The 23404-nt window shown below is 53.7% G+C and overlaps 1 protein-coding gene across 1 annotated transcript in view; it reads right to left on the bottom strand.

Annotated features, from left to right (window-relative positions):
• Nucleotides 1–23404, bottom strand: part of SH3BP5 (SH3 domain binding protein 5) — an 84586-nt gene that overhangs the window by 3234 nt on the left and 57948 nt on the right. Inside the window, exons 4-7 of the mRNA XM_070377174.1 lie at nucleotides 11256–11420; nucleotides 3883–4013; nucleotides 2267–2309; nucleotides 1433–1652 (exon numbers count right to left, since the gene is read on the bottom strand). Coding sequence (XP_070233275.1) covers nucleotides 1433–1652; nucleotides 2267–2309; nucleotides 3883–4013; nucleotides 11256–11420 — 559 coding nt within the window. The remainder of the gene's footprint in view (nucleotides 1–1432; nucleotides 1653–2266; nucleotides 2310–3882; nucleotides 4014–11255; nucleotides 11421–23404) is intronic.

Genomic DNA, 23404 nt, shown 5'->3' with positions numbered 1-23404 from the left:
GACCTGGGCCCTCACACTTGAATGTTTGTTGCCTGAATTAAGGTGCTGGGCTGGATGAAGCACAAGCTGGAATCAAGATTGCCGGGAGAAATATCAATAACCTCAGGCAGATGACACCACCCTTATGGCAGAAAGTGAAGAACTAAAGAACCTCTTGATGAAAATGAAAGAGGAGAGTGAAAAAGTTGGCTTAAAGCTCAGCATTCAGAAAACTAAGATCATGGCATTCAGTCCCATCACTTCATGGCAAATAGATGGGGAAACAGTGGCTGACTTTCATTTTGGGGGGCTCCAAAATCACTGCAGATGGTGACCGCAGCCATGAAATTAAAAGATGCTTACTCCTTGGGAGGAAAGTTATGACCAACCTAGACAGCATATTCAAAAGCAGAGACGTTACTTGGCCAACAAAGGTCCATTTAGTCAAGGCTATGGTTTTTTCTGTAGTTATGTATGGATGTGAGAATTGGACTATAAAGAAAGCTGAGCACCGAAGAATTGACGCTTTTGAACTGTGGTGTTGGAGAAGACTCCTGAGAGTCCTTTGGACTGCAAGGAGATCGAACCAGTCCATCCTAAAGGAAATCAGTCCTGAGTGGTCATTGGAAGGACTGATGCTGAAGCTGAAACTCCAATACTTTGGCCACCTGATGCAAAGAACTGACTCATTTGAAAAGACCCTGATGCTGGGAAAGATTGAAGGTGGGAAGAGAAGGGGTCGACAGAAGATGAGATGGTTGGATGGCATCACCGACTCAATGGACATGAGTTTGAGCAAGTGTTGGTGATGGACAGGGAAGCCAGGTATGCTGCAGTCCATGGGGTCCGGAAGAGTCGGACACGACTGAGCAACTGAACTGAACTGAGGAAGGATTATGGGGGAAAAGCCAACAGCCAGTATTCCTCAGAAAAAGCAAAGAAGGGCATACAGACAGGCAGGGCTGGGGCAGTAGGGTGGGTCTCCGAATTGACGTGGAAAGAACTACAGCAGCCCTTTGTATCCACTTCCCAGGGGTGGCCCTGGGAATACGTCCCCACGCCCAGACACTACGTGTGGCATGACCCCCAGGGGCCAGCACACCTTCATTCAGTCCTGACCACCCCTCTCTGTGGCAGACAGCGAGCACCGTCACGTGCCCCACTTTACAGGGGAAGGAACGGGAAGTCAGGCCTTGGCCCACGCTGTCTTGATCATGGCGGGACGGCCAGGACTCGAATCAGAGCTGCCTCCCAAGTCCCTGTGCCCAAAGGCGCTCCTTCCCTGCAAGGCTTCTCAGAGCCTCGGATGCCCTAGTAAGTGCTTGGAATCTCGGGGGTGAAAGCACGTCACTTCCCAAACTTATCTAAGCGCAGCACGCTGACTCAGGATGCTAGCTCCGCCCCGGTGAACAGGGCATCCCGCCCGAGCAGGGGACACGGGCCCCAGACTCACCAGAAACGGTGTCAGCTTCGGGCTTGCGCCCCGACAGGCCCTCAGCGGGCACAGCTCCGCCCTCGGCGCCGACGCCGCGCCCGCGGGGCCCCATGGCGCCGGAGCGCCTCCTCTCGTGGATCTCGTCCGAGATAGTCTCCAGGTTCCGCAGCGCCGTCTTGTACTCGCCCTTGGCCAGGGCCAGCTTGGCCTGCAGCTCGTCCACCGTCTTCTTCAGCTGCTGCTCGGGAGAAGCGGGGGGTGGAGGCGTGAGCAAGGCCGCGCCCCCGCCGGCCGGCCAGGCTCCCGGGTGACCCTCAGGATGCAGCCGGGGACCTGGTCCCCCTTCCGCAAGTCTCTATGCACCAGCGCTCAGCCTCCAGTCCTGTGACAACCCCGGCTCTACGCTCAGAAACGACCTGGGGGGTGCCCCCCCACCAGAGGCAGCGGTGGGGGTCCGGCCGTCTGAGCCCCGAGCCGTGGACCTCACACTGCGCTGTGTCGGAAGCCCCCAGCGGGCGTGTGGAAAGCCGGAGGGCTGGGCCGGCCCGCAGAGCCTCGGTTCTGTCGGTCTGGGGCAGCCCCGGGAATCCGCCCCGCCAGCAAGCTCCCCGGTGCCGTGCGGAAGACCACAGACCGAGGACGCTCAGGCCAGAGACGATGCAGAGGTTCTGCAGGCGGCAGAGAGCACCGCGCAAGCAGCCAAAGCCTCGGTCAAGTACGTGTCCCCCGAGCTGGCAGCCGTAGGGCCGTCCAAAGGCCACTACAGAAGGGGTCGGGGGGGTGGGGGTGGGGGGGGGCTCGGGGGACAGACATCGCCTACCCACCTGCTTCAAAGCCAAAGGCCATACGTACCTCAAGCTGCAGGTAGTACTTCGCCTTGAGTTCAAAGTAAGGCCTGTGGGAGGCAGACAGAAGGAAACCCGTGAGAGCCTGGTCAGCAGTGACCCCCATACGCTCCACGGGAGTGTCCGGGGCAGCGACTGAGCCACCCTCCAGCATTTACTCGGCTCTAACGGGGCGTGAGGGGAGCGGGGAAGAGATCCAGCTCCCGGGCCTGACCCATAACAGATGCTCACCCAGAGCAGAGGCATCAGAAGGCCCGTTTCCAGACACAAGAGCCCCGCACGTGGGCACACGCAGGCTGGGGCCCTACCCCCGCCCCCCCCCCCCCCCGTCCTCCCTACGGGGTGTTAAGGTCACAGGGGGCGCCCGGCAGGGTAGGGGGCCCCCCCCCGGGAAAGGAACCACAGAGAAGAAACTGCCCCAACGAACACCAGCTCCCCCGAGCTCACTCGGGGAAGGGGAGAGCCACCGAGCCGCACTGGGCACAGCGGGGCCTCCGCAGGGATGGGGTGGGGTGGGGTGGGGAGCGCTCGGTCAGCCTCCAGGACTCCGCGTGGGACTAGAGGGAGCGGATCGAACGCAGACCGCCCAGGCCACAGGCCAGGGAGAGCGCAGGAGAGGCCAGCACACCCCAGGCTCTGGGCCAGCCAGGGGCGGGCACACCCGCTCCTTTCAGGGGCTTGGGGGTCGGCAAGTGAGGAGGCGAACACTTTATTCTTGAGCTCCTCACCCACCGCGAAGCTTGAGGGGTCTGTCTGGGGCTGAGCAATCGAGGCCATTCCAGGTCTCTGCTTGGAGGCCCAGCAATTGTGAGGAACGCAGGGAGTCTTCCCCAAGGTCATTGTCAGATGATAATACACAGGAGTGGTGATGAGAAGAGGTGGAGAAAAGCTCCATTGAAACCAGTCTTCACAACATTGTAAATCAACTAACGATAGTTCAAATAAATACATACACACATACATACACACACATTAAAAAAATTATTCCTTTGGGCCCATCTGTGTATGCATGTAATTTGTGTGAGACGAATTGTGTTTTCAATGTGTTTTGTGGCCTGCCTTTATTACATATAAAAGTTACGAACATATTCATAAATTAATGAAGACAGAACCCATGTCATCATGATTTTAACTGCTACAAACTAGTCCGATGTGTGGAAGTGTCACAGCTTATTTAACCAAAGAGCCTACTGTTGGACAAGGTTAACTGTTCTAGTCTTTAATACTGTAAGAAACTTTGGAAATACACATCCTGTCGCTGAAAAAAAAGAAAGGAAACCAGTCTTGCGCTGTTTCATCAGCTCTGGGTCTATGAAGGATGTGTATTATCTACAAAGCTCACCCCCACTGCGGACAGGTAACCTGAGGGGAAGGGTCGTGTCCACACCGTCAGCCACAGAGCCAAGGGCACACAGCCCTGAGTTCCCCAAAACGCAAGTGCAGCCCAGGGCCCAGGTAACGCTCTGCCCTTGAGATTCCTTCCTGTGTGCTCCCAGGGGGTCAGCCTGGAGGAGCCCCACCCGGGGGTGCAGAGAACACAGAAGGAGCCGGGGCAGGCGCTGCTGGGGCCACGGGAAAGGCTGAGACTGCAGCCCAGCCCAGGGGCCCGCCCGCCCGGCTCACTTGGACTTGTTGATGGCCCGCTTGAGCTTCTTCTCCAGCTGCCGCATGCGGCCCATGGCCGCGTTGTAGCGCGCCGCCGTCTCCTTGTGCACCAGCTCGCTCCTCGTCTTGGTCTGCTCCGCCTCCATGACCTGCGACCACAGCAGAGGGGGCGGGGTCAGCGCGGCCACACCCAGAACGGCCCCCTGCTGCAGGATCACGTACTCTATTTGTTTAAAAAAGATGAGGAATCTGGGATTAACATATACATGCTACTGTATGTAAAGGACATCAACCACAAGGACCTCTGTATAGCAAACGGAACTCTACCCAATATCTTGTAATAACCTATAATAGAAAAGAATCTGAATATATATATATACACAAACATACATATACATGTATACCTATACAACTGAATCACTGTGCTGTATACCGGAAACTGACACATTCTAAATCAACTGTACTTCAATTTTTTTTAATAAAGAAAAATGTAAAAATTAAATGAGGAAATTAGTGGGGAGACTAAGATTAAACAAACTTGCAAAGAGAAAAGGATCACCCTTCCTGACTCATCTATTCTGAAAAAGTCATTTCAGACAAGATTAAACAGCCCAATCGGCTGAGGCAACGAGCAGGAAAAGGACAGAACGACATGAAGCATCCTCTGAGCCAGCGGGTGTCCACTTCCTCGGAGTGGCCACCGTGGGCTCCTCCTGTCCCACCGCAGGTCAGGAGCCAATGGGCAGGCAGGCAACACGAGAGGGGCTCGGGAGCCCTCCAGAGCCAGGTGTGTGCATCAGGACAGCAGGAGAATGAGGACCTCAGCCATCTGGCCCCTTCCCAAACGTTCCAGCTTAGCTGGTGGACGCAGAATCCAGGATCCAGAAGGATTAAGCAGAAACAGATTCTGAGGCTCACACACATTTCTGTGGCCAGAAAACTCGTCAGCTAGAATGCTGGGGGGAACATTTTCAAAATGAATTCAAAAACCAACCCTCTATGGGGGCTCAAAGGCACGTTCCCAGAAGCAGGGACAGTGTCTGTTCTCTCCCCACTAACCTAGAAGCACATCAGAACAAGGCTGGTTGGGAGGGGAGAGGACACGGGAGAGAAAAAGCAGTTTGGACCATGGAAACAGCTGCCAACTTCCTTCCCACCTTCTACTTACAACTCACCCAAGTACAGAGTGAACTAGAAAGGCAGTAGCAAGGCGGGGATAGAGGGCCAGCTTTTTATTTTACCCAAAGAGCAGCCAGGAGGAGGCCAGAGGGCCCTCAGATCGCTGGTCCACCATCTCAGACCCCGCAGGACGGTTTCAGGAGGACACCACCGAGGAGGCAGCCAGCGGTCCGTCACCCGCCTCGGGAAACAGCCAGTCAGCCCAGGGTAGTTTCCTTATGCGCTTAAAATTAGGTGTTTTTTAAGAATCGGGAGAAACTCTGACATGAGCAGAAAACATCGAGCATCCTGTCTGTTGCCCCCTCTCCAGATTATCTCTGCCTTTCGTCGTCTTGGAGCTATTTCATGACCCTACAAGTTGTTGGAAACTGATAGTAATACAAATGATTCTTATCCCTAGAAATCAAGAGGAAGTGTGTGGAGATGCATTTACTTGTTGCTTGCCCTGTAAATACTGACCAATTCTGTATCTGCCTGTTAATTCACCTCGGCACTCTTGAACTTAAGCATGAGTGTTGTTGTTGTTTTTTTCTGAATTCTCCTTTCAAAGAGCTGTAACATCAGATTAGTTCCATCCTTAATTAATGCATTAAATAAAATATTTTATAAGAGAATACTTCATACGTATCAGAGTTAAAGCTTTACCTTCTTTTAAAATATATATATATATATATATATATGTTTTTAACAATGGTTTTAATGCTTGAAATACTTTTAAAAACAGAATTAGAACAAAGTCAGAGAGGGAAATAGGGAACCAAGATAAGCTTGCTAACATGACCTCTCAATCAAGATCAAGGGGCTTGGGAAACCCTTCCGCTTGGCTTCTCACATCAAAGACGTCACAGAGACATCAGATGCACGCAGAACCTCACCAGCTTGGTCACTTAAGAGAAACAGCAGTAACTCTTCAGTGTAAAGCTGTAAGGATTTACTGCTGTAACCTTTATGAACACATGAGACCCAAGCACATCAGACAGGTGAAGACACGCTGTGGTGACTGGTTCTACTACAAGAGGATTCGGTGCAGGGCTCACCTTTAAGGACCTGTCTGAAAGCATAATGATTTTTGGAATAGTTTTTTGATATGGACTCTTTTTAAGTCTTTATTGAATCTGTGTGATACTGCTTCTGTTTTACGCTTTGGTTTCTGGCCGCAAGGCATGTGGGATCTTAGGTCCCCAACCAGGGATGGATCCTGCACCTGCTGCCCTGGAAGGTGAAGTCTTAAACACTAGACTGCCAGGGAAATCCCTGAAAGCATTTTAAAGAGAGACCTACAAAAGCTGTGATTTGAGGCTATGGTAAGGAGTATCCCCTGCAAGAAGCAGGGTTCCCACCAACTGCACACACAGGCCCTCGTTTTTCTTTGGTCCTTAGTCTACAAAAGAGCTTTCTAAAGTCAAACCCTTGGAAGAACCCAAGCACACGGCAACGTCGCCAACGCAGACTGAGGCGGCAGCAAGCACACTGCCCCCTGCCGCACCCCCACCCGCCCAACTCCCGGACCCCACGGGCACACTGCCCCCTGCCTCTCCCCCACCAGCCCCAACTCCCGGACCCCACGGGCACAAGCTCCTGCCTCACCCCCACCAGCCGTACCTACCACCCCGCCCCAACTCCCGGACCCCACGGGCACAAGCTCCTGCTGCCAGAGGAGAGCCCCTCACTGTGCTTCCTGCCTCCCGGGGGAAAGTCGCCACGCGGTGCACCTTGGTTACGTCTCCTCGGCAACTCAGCAGCCCCTGAAGCCTGGAATCGGGTGTGAACTGTGTGCCCAGGGATGAGAAAATGGCGGGCGGATGCTGGGAAGGTGGAGACCACGAAAGGAAGCGGAATGCAGAGGTCCCTGCAGGCCTTGAGGTGCCCAGACACAGGTGCAACCCAGACCCGAGGAACCAGTGCAGTGCCCAGACCTCCACGAAGACCAGGCTCCTGGGCCTGGACTGCAGGCCCTGCACCCAGCTCTGCACCATACTCTTCAGTTTACGGCCAACGAATTCAGCTCAGAGCCAAGTACACTGAGGAAGCACATCCTGTGTGCCCAGAGCACGCGGGAGACCAAGCCCTGGACCAAGCCTCACGGTGCAGACACGCAGCAGCAGCAGCACGCCCCTCAGGCGGCTGAGGTCCAGGTTGTTGGGGCTACCTTGGGTCACGGTGGGGGCAGGGAGGGGGCGGCAGCAGAGGCTGCGCGGGGCAGGGGGGCTCAGTGCAGGGGTGTGGTGCAGGGCGCCGGGGGGACGGGCTCGGTGCAGGGCGCTGAGGGCTCGGTGCAGGGTGCTAAGGGCTCAGTGAGGGGTGTCGGGGGGCTCAGTGCTGGGGGCTCAGTGCAGGGTGCTGGGGCACTCGCTGTGGGGTGCTGGGGGTTCGGTGCAGCATGCTGGGGGGACTTGGTATGGGGTGCTGGGAGGGGCTCATTGCAGGGCGCTGAGGGCTTGGTGCAGGGTGCTAAGGGCTCAGTGCAGGGTGTCGGGGGGGCTCAGTGCAGGGTGTCGGGGGCTCGGTGCAGCGTGCTGGGGGGGTTCGGTGCAGGGTGCTGGGGGGGGTTCAGTGCAGGGCACTGAGGGCTCGGTGCAGGGTGCTAAGGGCTCACTGTGGGGTGTCGGGGGGGCTCAGTGCTGGGGGCTCAGTGCAGCATGCTGGGGGACTCGGTGTGGGGTGCTGGGGGTTCGGTGCAGCGTGCTGGGGGGACTTGGTGTGGGGTGCTGGGGGTGCAAGGTGCTAGTGGAAAGGCATGAGTGAGGAAGCCTTTAGGAGGGCTTGGCACAGCCAAGCATCCACTCTCCATGGGAAGCGTGCAGCTGCCCACCTCCTTCCCAGAGCTGACAGGCTCCCGGAGAAACCGCTGTTTTCTGGCTTCCTATGTCCCCTGAGAGGACTGCGTTACTGGGCTGACCCCTGGGTGCACCAACCTCTGTGGATTCTGACGACGAAGTCAGCCTCCCTGGGGTTCCCCCAAACCCACAGACACGCACTCCTGCCCCCTACAGGTTGGTTCCAGATGCCCAACAACTGACCACCCGCCACTGCCCAGCAGGAGGGTTTGGGGCCCAAGTGGCTGGAAGAGCCGCAGCCCCGGGCCCGGCGGCCAGCGGGCAGTGAGCGGGATCTGGGTGGTAAGCCATGCAGCTGCCCCCAGTGCTTGGGAACCGAGGAGCAGAGGCCTCCTCCAGGGCCTCCAGCAGGACATGGAGAATGGGCGCCAAGCAGGCCCCCTCCTGGGAGGACAGGGCAGCCCAGGCCCCCTGCCCACAGAGACACAGACGCTGCTCACACAGACACTGCCTGCCGGGACACCAGCACGCACCGAATGGCTGTGTCAGCCGGGCTGGGGGCCCTGCCGGCAGGACGACCCGAACCAGGCTCCTTGCCTCACTGTCCACCTCGCCCAACCCTCTCCCAGCCACACACCCTCAACCTGAGCATCCCAGAGCCAAGAGCAGGGCCCCCCGCTCCCAGGGAGGCAGCATCGTGGTCCCCTCAGCCCCTCGGCCCGTTCAGGCCAGCTTCTGATTCTTCTGTGGGCCTGGGCGCGTGGGCCCGAGGAGGTGGCATCTCAGGGCCTTGGGGGACAGGTGGTACCCGCCCACCAGCACACGAAAGCGGGCCTGACGGCTCATGTGCCTCCCAGGGTGCAGGGCACGGCGTCTCCTCCCAGCAGCTGCTGCTTCCTCACAGTTCATGCCCTTTCCGCCCTGCTCACGACAAGCCACGTGCTCCTCCTCCTCTCTGGCCTCTCTGCACAGACATCAGGAGGGCCGATGGCTCCGTCCTGGAGGGTGGAAAGCTATCACCCCCCTCTCAGGGATACTGCTCAGCCAAACCAGGTGGAGCTGGGGGAGCAGGCGGCATCGGCTGCCTAAGGCCCGAGTGGGAGCAGCAAGGACCGCACACCCCCAGGGAGGCCCCTCAAGTGCACTGCAGAGCTCAGCTGACCCCAGCACTGGGCACAAGACCGCTCCTTGGTCCCCACCTGGGGCCCTGCACGTGGTTGAGCAATACAGAACCCGGGACTCCCATGGCGACCACAGCAGGGGCCGTCACTCGAAGTCTGGAGGAACAGAAGGGACACCCAGAGGACCCTGGGGAAGGGGGTGCAGAGACCGCAGGTCCTTCCACCGTGCCTGGGGTGGGGGCCACCCTACCCAAAGCAGGGCCGTTTTCTCGAGATGGCCTGGACCCTTCTGAGCTCCATATCCTTCTATGGACGCTTCTGTGGCACTTTGTTCAGCAGCAGAAGTCCTTTCTCCTGAAGAAGCAGGCTTCCTGGAGGACCCAGAAGTCAGCTGAGGCCGGGGACATACTCTAGACCTTTTGCTTTGTCCACCAGCACTCAAGAAGCCCAGGTGTGCCAGGGCCCCGGGAGGGCAGCTCACAGCAGAGCCACCTGCGGACGTTTCTGCCCCACCCGCCACGGCCACAGAGCGTGCCCCTCCAGGCTGGGGTTCTCAGGGACCTGGGGACACGGCCCCAGAGAGCTCTGCTGCGTGCTTTGTCTCTTGCTGATGCCACTCTCCAGCCCTCCTCCTCCCTCCTCAGGTCAAGGAGCAGCCTCCGAGCCCCATAAAACCGGAGAGGAAGCGAGGGAAGAGGGCCAGGAGCCCCCCAGGGTGGAAATCCTGGCCCGTGACCCAGGAAGTCTGCTCATCTGCAGAGGTCACCCCCACAACCAAGAAATCGTCGGCAGCCTCAGTGAGGGGACACGTCAAATGACCCTCCCAGGGCCCTCAGGGGCCCCACGTGGTGTCAGGAGGCCTAGGGCCATCTTGGACAGCTCCCCAGTTGAACACTGCACAACCCCAAGGAGCGCCATTCACAAAGACAGGTGTGAAAGGTATTCTCGGCCATGGAGTGTGGAGGTCCTGGGGACACCTCTTGGGGACTTGCCATCACCATCTACTACGGCCCTGGGACTTAACAAGTAGAAGGAGAAAAAGCAGAAATATGTTCCGTTATTTTTGTAAAGGACACATTAAGTGATCTCTGCGATGATTCCTATCTAGCTGATATGGATCTTGGTTGGGGTGGAAGGGAGGGTGGGAAGAAAAGGCAGCCCTTCCATGAAGTTCTTGGAAGGAGGTTTTTTCCTCCATCCTTTATACTCTGTCAGGCTACTTGTAAATTTCCAAGATTCCCGAACTCCCCTGTGGGAGTTCCCCCGTGGACCCAGGAAAGCTGTCCCAGCCTGCATTTGGCTGTTCAGGCCTTGTGTCCACCAGGAGACAGGAGGCTCCAGGCCACACAAGCCCAGGCGGGGGTCTGGGCTTTAGGGGCAGCAGCAGTGGAGTCAACGTGGATTCGACACCAAGTCCCAGCCCTTTATGAGTCAGGTGTTCTATTTAGGGATGCTCAAGGCCACCTTTAATCATCATGTCCTGCAGGACCTGAGCCCACATGGCAGGTGACACTGGAAAAAGTTATGTTCTAGCCCTGCAGGTGGCCTCTCGGGGATCCAGACCAGGCCCACGGCCCCACCCCTACGCCACCCCACATCCAAGGCCTCAGCAAGGGGAGAAACACTGAACATCCCGCAGGACCCTCTGGAGCCTGGGCGAGTCAGGAAGAGGGGACAAGTCCAGCGACACCCATCACTGCTGATAGCCCTGTGGTCAGAGATCAGGTCCCGGAGCTGCTGAATGATGCCCCATGATGACCTCAAACCCAGCAGGCACAGCCAGTGAAGCCCACAGCCTGCAGAGCCTGCTTTCCACAGGCACCCTGGTTCCCCAGACCACACCCAGTCCGTGCATCCCGGGGTTCAGGCCTTAGCCGCCATGGCCCGCCTCTCACTGAGAGCACACATGCCCCAAGACCAGTCCGGCAGGTCATCCAGATCGTCCACCTGGAGCTCCAAACCCGGCCAGACCCCGGGGACTCAGAGGGAGGAGACCCTGGAGAAGGACCGGGGGTCCCCTGGGGAAGCCCACACTGGTCAGGACTGTCAACGATGATCTGAACCAGAGGGACTTCAGCTGACAAGGACGGGGCGCTAAGGAGGACGGCTTAGTTCCAGGCCTGCGGAGACCCCCCAGGAGATGACCACTTGTGGGCGAACAACATGCCTGTTTGCTCTGCTCCGGGAAACCCCGGAGACGCAGGAACCCGAGGCGGGGGCAAGCCCAGCCCCCTCCCCGCCGCACGCCCACCCTGCCCGCCCACATGCAGGTGCAACACAGGCCCGCACAGGTGCGCCCCACGGAGACTCGTACCCTCTGGGTGGCGTGGTTCAGCATCTCCTGCCAGGCTGAGTCGAACTGCCTCTTGTCGTCCTCCAGCAGCCGCTGCTCGGCCAGGGAGATGGTCTCCTTGGCGGCGCGGAGCACCTCGGTGGCCCTCTGGAAGTCCTGCGTGGCTCGCTGAGCCTCCAGCTGCGCCTGCGCAGGAGAGACCTCGTGAGACCGCGGACCCGGACCGGTTATAACTCCCCTCCCCGGAAGGTGGGCGTCCCGAGGGTCTGCACGGGTGCAGTCCTTCTCTGCCTGTGCAGCCCGGGCAACAGGCCAGGCACCCGCAGGCACATGCAGACGCCGGATGGGGCACGTGGAGGTTTTCACAGCCTGGGACCCAACGGACCCAGATGCACCGGCCAGCTCTGATCCAAGTTAGAGGCAGCAGAGTGGCCCACGTGCGGCAGGTGTACCCGACCGCAGGCCTTCACAGAGATGCTCTCATTTGCCCAGGGGGCCAAGGGCAGTGTCCCCAGCCCCGCCCCCACCCAGACCCGTGGTTTGGGCGGTTTGGTTCACAGCACAGGAGAATCCGAAAAGCCCCGTAGAAAACAGTCCAGCAGCATCATTCTGGGTGGGAACCGTGTCTCCAGGAGGCCCAGGCTGACTCCCGAGCTCATGCAGCTGTGACCAGACTCCGGCTGCTCGGAGTCCTGGCCCCGTGGGGTGACGCTGCAGAATAGGCTCCCACTCACATCGCACACACCCACACTGGCGACGGGGTGCAGGGAAGACCCTAATGGTCACAGCGCCTTCCCTGCTCTCAAGGACCCTCAAGCGGGCAAATCAATAGAAACAGCAGCCAAGTTCTGGGCCTTTTGAAAATGTAACACGTCGTTAATCCAAAATGAGTGTGAACATCCCACCCTTTAAAGTCTTAACACAGACGGAGAAAAGCGATCTCCTTAACTAATATCCGTGTTGTCTACATGATGAAATGACAGTATTTTGTACCTACTGGGTTAAAATATTAAAACTAATTCCACCTGCTATTTAAAAAAAACTTTTTTTACTGGGACTAGAAAATTGAACATTACTTAGCTGATTGACAGTCTATTGCTTTTCAACAGTAGAAACATTCCCCTGGGAGGGGAGCATGTGGTTTGCACCAGAAATTTGCAACAAATCTTTGTCCCCACTCAGGGCAGGCTCAGCCTGGACTCCCGGCCAGAGTGCAGGCGAGCTGCCGCCCTATGCTGGCCTGCCGCAGCCTCCCACCTGCCCACCCCTGCTAACAGGAGCCCTTGGTCAGTTGCACAAGCTGAGCGTCAACCCCAGGCCGGTCCCTGGGACCCAGGAGTGGGGAGGAAAAGAACCAGGCCTCCCCCATCCCGAGTCAGCTTCCTGTGACCGAGAGCAAGTCTTTGGAAACCACGGGCCGTTTCCCAAAGGTGGTCAAGAAGAGCAAACTCAGACCTGGAGTCTAGCAGCCCCTGGGTAAGGGACAGATGTGTGGCCGACCCCTCGGGGCCATCACTGCACGCTTCAGGTCACACCCGGCCTGGGGGTGCTTCTTAAAGGGGGACGATCCGGAACTGAGGCTGGGAGTCGGGATGATTTGAAAATTCTGGGTTGGTTGGGGCCTAGAGGAAGCAGAGAGTGGGAACAGATCGTCTCCAGGAGGCGTGACAAAGACCCTAATCAGGATTTTAAAGAGGAATCAAGGACGGAAGCCTGGGGGATCTTCCCTGGGGGCTCAGTGACTGAGAAGCCACCTTGCAAGGCAGGGAACACGGGTTCTGTCCTTGGTGGGGTAGCTTAAGATCCCACATGCCACAGGAGAGCTAAGCCCGTGTGCTGAAAATACCGAGCCCGGATGCCACAGGGAAGACCCAGCACGGCCAAAATTAAAAAAAAAAAAAAAAAGGGGCCTTGAGCGAATGTCAGGCTAAGGCTTTAACCAGGGGACCTGCCTTCTGTGACCCACTCCTGCCGTGCGGCCCCAGGCCCTCCTGGTGTGCCTCTAGGGGCTGGGGGCCACCCCCTGGACCTGACAGATCCCCCGAGAAGACAGCACGGTCCACTGCCAGCAGCAGACTCGCCGCTCCAGGGCCTGGGCTCCAGGCCCGCCGTGCCCTTGGGCTTCCCTGGTGGCTCAAGCTGGTAAAGAATCCGCCTGCAGTGTGGGAGACCTGGGTTCAATCCCTGGGTTGGGAAGATCCCCAGGAGAAGGGAAAGGCTACCCACTCCAGTATTCTGGCCTGGAGAATTCCATGAACTGGATAGTCCATGGGGTCGCAGAGAGTCGGACACGACTGAGCGACTTTCGCTTTCACTTTAGTATTTCAATTCAGCAACATTTAAGGATAAACTCTCTTCTCCCAGGTTGTCCTGCTTGAATTATGAAACTTTTCTTTCTTCAAACAAACCGAAAAAAAAAAAAAAAAATGATGTTCTCAGGGGGACCTTCTGAAATGTGGTTCTGACCTGGGTCCAGCCCATCGTCACCCACTGCCGTGTTATCTGCACCTTCCAAATAAGAGAACCAGACTTACAAGGAAGGAAAAGAGGAAGCCCACCTGAATGGCCCTGCAGAAGAACAGGAGCTCTGTCAAGTCCCTGGGGAGCTTCCTCAAGGTTCCTTCCCTCCTGTGGTACCAGAAATGGGCTTTCCTTATCATTTGGTGGATCCTGCTACTATGATGGTTTGGTCGACATTTAATCCACAGGAGCCAAATGTATCCCCTTATTCATTCATTCACTGAAATGAGCTGGGCCTGTGTTCTGTACCCACTGTCTGTTCTCTGCATCTTTCTTGGAAATAGAGCCCTCATGTCTCCAGGTGAGGCGATGCCCCAGCTAAGACCCTCCTTCCCAGCTGTCACTATGGTTAGTGCCCCTGTTACTTTTCGCTAATGAGATATAAAAGGACATGGAGTGAGACTTCCAGGATTGTCTTTCCATCTGTGACATGGATACAATGACCGGTGCTTCAACAGCCATTTTGGATCATGAGGCAAATCTCTTAAGGATGAAGAAACAGAAAATTAGGCCCTGCCCTGACTTTTCACACAACAGAGAACATAAAGTTTCATGTTTAAGCCAGTGTCATTTGAGGGTTTTCTGTTAACATTCCACCAAAGTGAAAGTGTTAGTCGCTCAGCAATGTCCAGCTCTTTATGCCCCATGGACTGTAGCCCACCAGACTGCTCTCTCAGTGGGATCCTCCAGCCAAGAATACTGGAGTGGGTTGCCATGTCCTTCTCCAGGGGATCTTCCCAACCCAGGGATCAAATTCTGGTCTCCTTCGTTGCAGACGGATTCTTTACCATCTGAACCACCACATGAGGGTGATATTCAGCCAAATCTAAACCTACATGATAACGTATCTTTCCCTCCACACAGCTGGGCTATCCTGCAAACTTGATAGACATGACTACAGCAGCCTGCACAGACCAGTTTAATCTCTCTCAACGTCTTTCTAGCTGCACATAGCCCATGTTACAACTTTAAGCCCAGGGAAACAAACTTTGGGAGCTTCCTAAAGAATCCCAAAGTGCATGACCTCTTTGTAAGGCATTTTGCAAACATTTTCTAAAACCACATACACAAAGAAGAGCCAGGAAGGCACATACATGGGGAGGGGAGCAGGCACCAGCCCCCCAACCCCGGCAGGACACAGGCCATCAGCTGTCGATGAGGCACTGCCTAGACTCTAAGTTCCGGGGGCGAGGGGAGACAGAGCCCAAAGCAAAATAATGAGTTCCAGCTCAGCGGGGAAAACAGACGCGTTCATTACGAATTCCCAGGCAGACAGTGACAAGTGACAGGTGTAAAGCACATGCGACCATTGTTAAGAGAGTGAAATCAAAGGTTTCTTAGGGCAGGGTCCTTGATGGAGAGGGTGTGAGGCACCAGATTCGGCCGTGGAAATACGCAGGGCATCGGAGAGCTCACGCCCACATCAAACTGAGGAGGCTGCACTCAGACTGCTTGCCTGCATCCTAATAGGACACGTGACCTCAAAAATCAGAAGCCAATTGAGAGTCCAAAAGTGAGTCAGAAAGAGAAAGATAAATACCGTATTCTAACACATATATACGGAATCTCGAAGAATGGTACTAAAGAACTTATTTACGGGGCAGCAATGGAGAAACAGACATAGAGAACAGACTTACGGACATGGGGAGAGGGGAGGAGAGGGTGAGATGTATGGAACGGGTAACATGGAAACTTACACTACCATATGTAAAATAGATAGCCAACGGGAATTTGCTGTATATCTCGGGAAACTCAAACAGGGGCTCTGTATCAACCTAGAGGGGTGGGTGGGGAGGGAGACGGGAGGGAGTTTCAAAAGGGAGGGGATATATGTCTACCTGTGGCTGATTCATGTTGAGGTTTGACAGAAAACAGCAAAATTCTGTAAAGCAATTATTCTTCAAAAAAATTAATTAAAAAAAAAAGTAAAAGGTTAAAAAAAAGCAGCCTATCTGGTTTTCACCATCGTATGAAAGACACCTAGAAATCTTTGGCACAACCAACTGAGCTTTACCTTCAAACTCCAACAAAGGACTCCGGCCCTGATGTTAACACATTAGCTGAATAAGGGCTTCCTCATCCACACAGGGGCCGGAGCCAGTTAGCAAACTGGACCAGAGCGAGGCCCTCCCAACGCAGCTCTGAGGAGGAGATACCAGCGGAGCCGTCAAGAGGCAACACAGGAAAAAGGCGACAGGTCTTCACCACCTGTGAACACGTAACGGCTTTCACAGACACCGCTCCATGCAGAGAGCATTAAAAGGCGGCCCGTGAACAGATCTGGTAAGGGACCAGCCATGAAATAAAAAGACGCTTACTCCCTGGAAGGAAAGCTAGGACCAACCTAGTTCAGTTCAGTTCAGTTCAGTTCACTCAGTCGTGTCCAACTCTTTGCGACCCCATGAATCGCAGCACGCCAGGCCTCCCTGTCCATCACCAACTCCCGGAGTTCACTCAGACTCATGTCCATCAAGTCAGTGATACCATCCATCCATCTCATCCTCTGTCGTCCCCTTTTCCTCCCGCCCCCAATCCCTCCCAGCATCAGAGTCTTTTCCAATGAGTCAACTCTTCTTTCCAAATTTGCTGGCATATTCAGTGCAGCACTTTCACAGCATCATTTTTCAGGATTTGAAAGAGCTCCACTGGAATTCCATCACCTCCACTAGCTTTGTTCATAGTGATGCTTTCTAAGGCCCACTTGACTTCACATTCCAGGATGTCTGGCTCTAGGTCAGTGATCATACCATTGTGATTATCTTGGTCGTGAAGATCTTTTTTTTTTTTTTACAGTTCTTCTGTGTATTCTTGCCACCTCTTCTTAATATCTTCTGCTTCTGTTAGGTCCATACCATTTCTGTCCTTTATCGAGCCCATCTTTGCATGAAATGTTCCCTTGGTATTTCTAATTTTCTTGAAGAGATCTCTAGTCTTTCCCATTCTGTAGATGGTCAACACTGAAATCAGACTGATTATATTCTTTGCAGCCAAAGATGGAGAAGCTCTATACAGACAGCAAAAACAAGACTGTGAGCTGACTGTGGCTCTGATCATGAGCTCCTTATTGCCAAATTCAGACTTAAATTGAAGAAAGTAGGGAAAACCACTAGACCATTCAGGTATGACCTAAGTCAAATCCCTTATGATTACACAGTAGAAGTGAGAAATAGATTTAAGGGACTAGATCTGATAGATAGAGTGCCTGAGGAACTATGGACTAAAGTTCGTGACATTGTACAGGAGACAGAGATCAAGACCATCCCCATGGAAAAGAAATGCAAAAAAGCAAAATGGCTGTCTGGGGAGGCCTTACAAATAGCTATGAAAAGAAGAGAAGGGAAAAGCAAAGGAGAAAAGGAAAGATATGAGCATCTGAATGCAGAGTTCCAAAGAATACCAAGAAGAGATAAGAAAGTTTTCCTCAGTGATCAGTGTAAAGAAATAGAGGGAAAAATGACCAACCTAGACAGCATATTAAAAAGCAGAGACATTACTTTGCCAACAAAGGTCCGTCTAGTCAAGGCTATGGTTTTTCCAGTAGTCATGTATGGATGTGAGAGTTGGACTATTAAGAAAGCTGAGTGCCAAAGAATTGGTGCTTTTGAACTGTGATGTTGGAGAAGACTCTTGAGAGTCCCTTGGACTGCAAGGAGATCCAACCAGTCCATCCTAAAGGAAATCAGTCCTGAATATTCTTTGGAAGGACTGATGCTGAAGTGAAACTTCAACACTTTGGCCACCTAATGGGAAGAACTGACTCATTTGAAAAGACCCTGATGCTGGGAAAGATTGAGGGCAGGAGGAGAAGGGGACAACAGAGGATGAGATGGTTGGATGGCATCACCAAATAAATGGACATGAATTTGGGTAAACTCCAGGAATTGGTGATGGACAGGGAGGCCTGGCGTGCTGCAGTCCATGGGGTCGCAAAGAGTCGGACACAACTGAGCGACTGAACTGAATTGAACTGAAGGGGGCCTTCATTAGACACTGGCCCCACCAGCTTGGAAACTGTGGATTCCCGCAGTCTTGGAAACAAGGCCGGAGGAGCCCCTGCTGAGGCCACAGTCGCTGCCTGGACTCCACCCCACACCAGCCAACAGCTGGGCACCAGATGTTCGTGCTGGGTGCAACAGAGGCGAAGCTGGTGCACAGGCCATCCAGCTCGACCCTTCATTAAAAAAAAAAAAAAAAACAGGGCCCAAGGAAGCACAACCACGTGTTAAATGTCTCCTTGGGAGCTGGCCAGGAGACCAGAGCCCCCCGACCCTGGGCGGGGCTGTTTCCATTCTACCATGAGGTGTCTGCTCCCTGGGCAGTGTTACCAACGGCATGATCGTGGGCAAGCAGACAGTCTATCCATGAATCACACACAGTCAGAGGGGCCGCTAGGACCAAGGACCGCACGGGAGCCCCCACCCGGGATGCCCACCAGCCAGTCAGCTGCAGAAACTAGAAGATGACTAGGGGTCGGGTCACTTGGCCGCCCAACACCCGTGCTCCCACTGGGGGCAGCTCCAGATCACAGAGAGCGCCCGCAAGACGAGACTGGCCCAGTACCTGACTGCCAACAAACGCTGTGTGGGTTCAGATAACTGTGAGGAAGATCACAGCAGCTACTGTTGGAGCATCCACTCTGAGTCAGACGGTATACGATGAGATGTTCTGGGACAGGCCGCACTAGGGTCTCAGAATTACCCTGGGAGCGAGTCCAAGTGGCATCCTACCTTGTGAAGGAGACCAGCTCAGAAAGGTTAAAGAAACTGCCCAGGGCCCCACAGAGAGCAAGGGTGGGTCGAGACTCAAGCCCTGACCCAGGGCCTTCGTGCAAAACTTCTAAAAAAAAAAAAAGCCACCTGCTGGGCTACACACTGCTGAGCAAGCACTGCTCCAGCGAGGCCCCTCTTGCTGCTTCTCCTAATCCCGGCGCCACACTGGACTGCTGAATAGACGGGGATGGGTAGGGGGGTCACAGGGAGAAAAGATGCTAGCCCCCAAAGACAGCATATTTCCCTTCCACAAAGTGGGGGTGTGGAGGTGCAGGACCCCTGTGTAAGAGCTCAGCTCCTTCCCAGTCAGGAACCAGGGGAGCCGAAGGTGGGGTCTACAGAGGCTGAGGCTACACGCTCTTGAGCGGGACCTCTCCTGCACCCCAACACTGCTCCCTCCCCTCGGACCCCAATCCCAGGGGAACAGTGGGCCATCACCATTTCACACCCACTCCCCTCAAAGGCCTCCAGATGGCTTTCCCTATCCCCTTCTGAGAGCTGGTAGCACTTGAAACCCAAAGGGATGCTCCAGTTTACTGAAGGAACGAGTGGGCTCCATCTGCATACACCTCCCAGCAGGCGAAGGCAACAGTCACGGATCCACAAAAGGCTTCTGAAGACTCTGGCGTGAAATGGACACAGGGTTCCCACGGCCTCCCAGAGAGGCCTGGAACGTCCCTGACCCGGGCGGGCAGCACTGGCCCTTTGCTGGCCGTGGAGCCCCCGGGAGACACTGCAGGGAGGCCTGGCTTCTGCAGCCCGAGAGCTCCAGGTGGGACGGCTCCCGCTCCACGGGGCTCAGGACAAGGGCCAGGTGCCCACTGCACCAGGCACCTGGTTGGGGGAAGCCCCCGTCTTTGCTTTTTTTTGATTTTTTAAGATACAATTTTGTCCTTGCCTCTTTAAAAAAAAAAAAAAAAAAATTATTCATTTGGCTGCACCTGGCTTTAGTGGTGGCAAACGGGGTCAAGTTCCCAGACCAGGGACTGAACCCAGGCCCCTGCACTGGGAGCACGGCAGAGTCCTAAGCCACTGGAGCACCACACTGGGAGCACGGCAGAGTTCTAAGCCACTGGGGCACCAGGAACGTCCTTGGCCTTGCCTCCTCACGGGGACTGTTGCACATGCTGCTGGGAGAATTCAGCCCCCAGCTAGAGGCTCGTGGAGAAAACTCCAGAGGCTTCTCTAAGCCACCCGAGGAAGAGGAGAGGCCCTCAGAGAGGGAGGGACATCCAGGGGGAAGATCAAAGTGGGCAGGAGGCAGGGCGGCTGATCTTGGTTTCACTCAAGCCCCAGTCCGTTCTGAGTCATCCTAGGGATGGGCAGTCGCCAGAGCCTGAGACGTTCGGTTCCAGAAACTTCCCCCTTCCACGCCCTTCCAGACATATCTGAGGTTAACAGAAGAGTGGACAGAAACAGGCAGCGGCCGCTTTGACCCTGAGGATGCTCTGGACACAAACACTGTCATCAGAAGCATCTTCTAGAGAGAATGCCATGCAGCCCTTTCAGTTGCTTGACATTTTCATATCCAGTGTTCCTAACTTTTTTCACGTGTATTTAGTCAAAATCATTTTCACTTGGATCAGTTCTTTTCAGTTTCACATCAACCTGAACCATCAAGCAGTTTCATCGACAAACTTTACTCATTACAGCCTATGCCATGGAGTTCTCCGTTATTTCTGTCAAACAATTTTCCTGGACCAATTTTTTTTACAGATCTAAGAACTGGTTGAACATATGGGACATCAATTTTTAATCAGTCCCAAATGTTAGCATGTACAGTTTGAGCCATAATCAGTTAACATTAAACTGTATAATATAAAACATATTAAACAATATTATTACAAATTAAAGATCTGTGGTGTGTATTTCTCAATACAGAAATATGAGAAAGCCTTGAGCAGTCTTAAGAGACATCATTCAGGGCCTGCAGCTGGTTAAGTGGAAGGCTGCAAAGCTCGTGAATAAATGGCAAAGAAGCCACAAGGGATGAGGAAAAAAATCAAGGTCAAATAGTTTTATGTCAGGAACCATTTAACAGGAGGCTTCCTGTGTGCTGTTTTGGATCTGTCAGGAATTCTCTGTTCCTTATTAATTCCTGAATATTCAGGAATTGAGAGGAGAGGCAAGCCTCTCCCACGACTGAGGAATCCAGGCATTTCCTTTGTTAGTTTTCTATACAGTGGTAAGTACCCTCTTCCTTTTTATGAACCACATGGTAAACATGGTTATTTACAACTCTCTCTTGTGGATGACCTCATGTTTTCTTGATAACTTGTAAGTTTTGATTTTATCTCTGCTGAAAACAGCTATCTTGTAAGACAGTATAAATACCTACACAATGCTAAATAAAACACCTTTGCTCCATCAGAGCTCTGGTCCCCGTGTCTTGCTTTCTCACTCTCTCTCCCTCTCTTTTTCAGGCTGATCCCCTGGAGCACAGAGGCCCTCTGAGTTCACTTTCCTGCCCAGGCTTCTAAGACCCTCTCGAGAAGGCACTCTGTGCCTTCACCCCACTGAGAGGGCACCTGAGGCCTCTGTGAACAGAGCAAGCCTCGTGCCAGGGGCTTTATTGGCTTTCTGTGTAAACCAAGGAATATCAGCCTTTCTCTCCTTTACTTTCTTATCGTCGACTCCAGACCACCAGGTTCCAGTCCATTAAAGGACCTCAACAGTTTTATTCTATCCTGAGGTTAAAGATGAGCTGTTTAAAAACAAAAATTCAAAAGCTATTATCTGCTTCAAGGTAACACAGAAGTGAGAGCTAAGGGGTGGGTGGCGGGGAGGTAAAGGTGAAATAAGATTGGCCAATGGATTAGTTTTTACAGAAGCTGGAGGAACGATATATGTGGTCCCACTGCTGCTGCTAAGTCACTTCAGTCATGTCCGACTCTGTGTGACCCCACAGACAGCAGCCCACCAGGCTCCCTCGTCCCTGGGATTCTCCAGGCAAGAACACTGGAGTGGGCTGCCATTTCCTTCTCCAATGCATGATAGTGAAATGTGAAAGTGAAGTCGCTCAGTTTTGTCCGACCCTCAGCGACCCCATGGACTGCAGCCCACCAGGCTCCTCCATCCATGCGATTCTCCAGGCAAGAGTACTGGAGTGGGGTGCCATTGCCTTCTCCGGTGGTCCCACTACTCAATATATATGTGACATTTCCTATAATAAAAAGTAAGTAAAACTATTCTCATTGGCAATTACCTACATACTCTTCTCTAGAACTGCAGTGTCAGGAGCCACCGGTCACAGGTGGCTACTTACATTTAATTACAATGAAATAAATATTCAGTTTTCCCAGTTGCGTCAGCCACACTGAGGAGACCCAGACCAAGGAGTGCTCATGAGTCACACGCGGCTGGTGTCCCACACTGGTCAGCGCAGACTCATAACATTTCCAGCATCACAGGAAGTTCCACTGCCCAGGCTGACCTAGACACGGGCCCACCAGGAATGAAGGCTGGCAGAAGGTCTCAGCTACCATGCACCAGCTCTGGCCTGTGTTCATCAAAACAGCATCTTCGCGCTCATCACCACTAATTATTAGAGAAATGCAGATCAAACCTGCAAGGAGGCAGCACCTCACAGTGGTCAGAATGGCCATCGTTAAAACGTCCACATATGTGCTGGAGAGGGTGTGGAGGAAGGGGAGCCCTCATACACTGTTGGGGAGCATGTAGATTGGGGCAGCCACTAGGAGAAGAGTGTGCATGCTCAGTCACTCAGTCATGTCCGACTCTCTGTGACCCTATGGACATGGGAATTTTCAGTCAGGTATACTGGAATAGGTTGTCATTTCCTCCTCCAATTGGAGGTCCCTTAAAAAACCCTTAAAAATAGAGCTGCCATAGGATCCAGCAATTCCATTCCTGGGAATATATCCAGAAATGAAAGTTGCTCAGTCACGTCCGACTCTTTGTGACCCCATGGATCATACAGTTCATGGAATTCTCCAGGCCAGAGTGGGTAGCCCTTCCCTTCTCCAGGGGATCTTCCCAACCCAGGGATCAAACCCAGACCTCCCGCATTGCAGGCAGATTCTTTACCGGCTGAGCCATCAGGGAAGCCTGGGCATCTATCCAGAGAAAACTCTAAGTCCCAAAGATACAGGCTCCCCTATGGTCATTCAGCACTATACACAACCTAATCGCTGTTCAGGAAGCAACCTAAGTGTCCGTGGACAGATAAAGATAAAGAAGATGCGGTACATACGCACAATGGAGTATTACTTGGCCATTAGAAAGAATGAAATAATGCCACCTGCAGCGACGTGGATGGACCCAGACAGTGTCATACGAAGCAAAGTCAGAAAGACAAATAGCACGTGATACACTTATCTGTGGAATCTAAAATATGATACAAATGAACCTACTTACAAAACAGAAAGACTCAAAGACTGAAGGGGAAGGGGTGGGGGAGGAGTGGAGTGGAAATCTGGGATTAGCGGATGCAAACTATTAATATTACATGTATCAACAGCACAAGTGAACCAGGTCCTAATGTATAGCACAGGGAACTATATTCCAGACCCTGTAATAAACCATAATAGAAAAGAATACGAGAAAGGATGGATACATCATTTCGCTGCACAGCAGAAGTTAACAAGGGGCTTCCCAGGTGGCACAGTGGTAGAGAATCCAGCTGCCAACACAGGAGACCCAAGAGATGCAGGTTCGATCCTTGGGTCAGGAAGATCCCATGGAGAAGGAAATGGCCACCCACTCCAGAATTCTTGTCTGGAAAATTCCATGGACAGAGGAACCTGGCAGGCTGCAGTCCGTGGGGTCACAAAGAGTCAGTCATGACTGAGCGCGCACACACACAGAGAAATTAACAAACACTGTAAACCAGCTATATAAAAATATTTAAAGCAGCATTTT

The sequence above is a fragment of the Bos mutus genome, chromosome 1 (genome assembly GCF_027580195.1).
Source record: "Bos mutus isolate GX-2022 chromosome 1, NWIPB_WYAK_1.1, whole genome shotgun sequence".
NCBI lineage: Eukaryota > Metazoa > Chordata > Mammalia > Artiodactyla > Bovidae > Bos > Bos mutus.
Note: the sequence above shows the minus strand (reverse complement) of the source record. Positions and strands in the feature narration are given on the sequence as shown.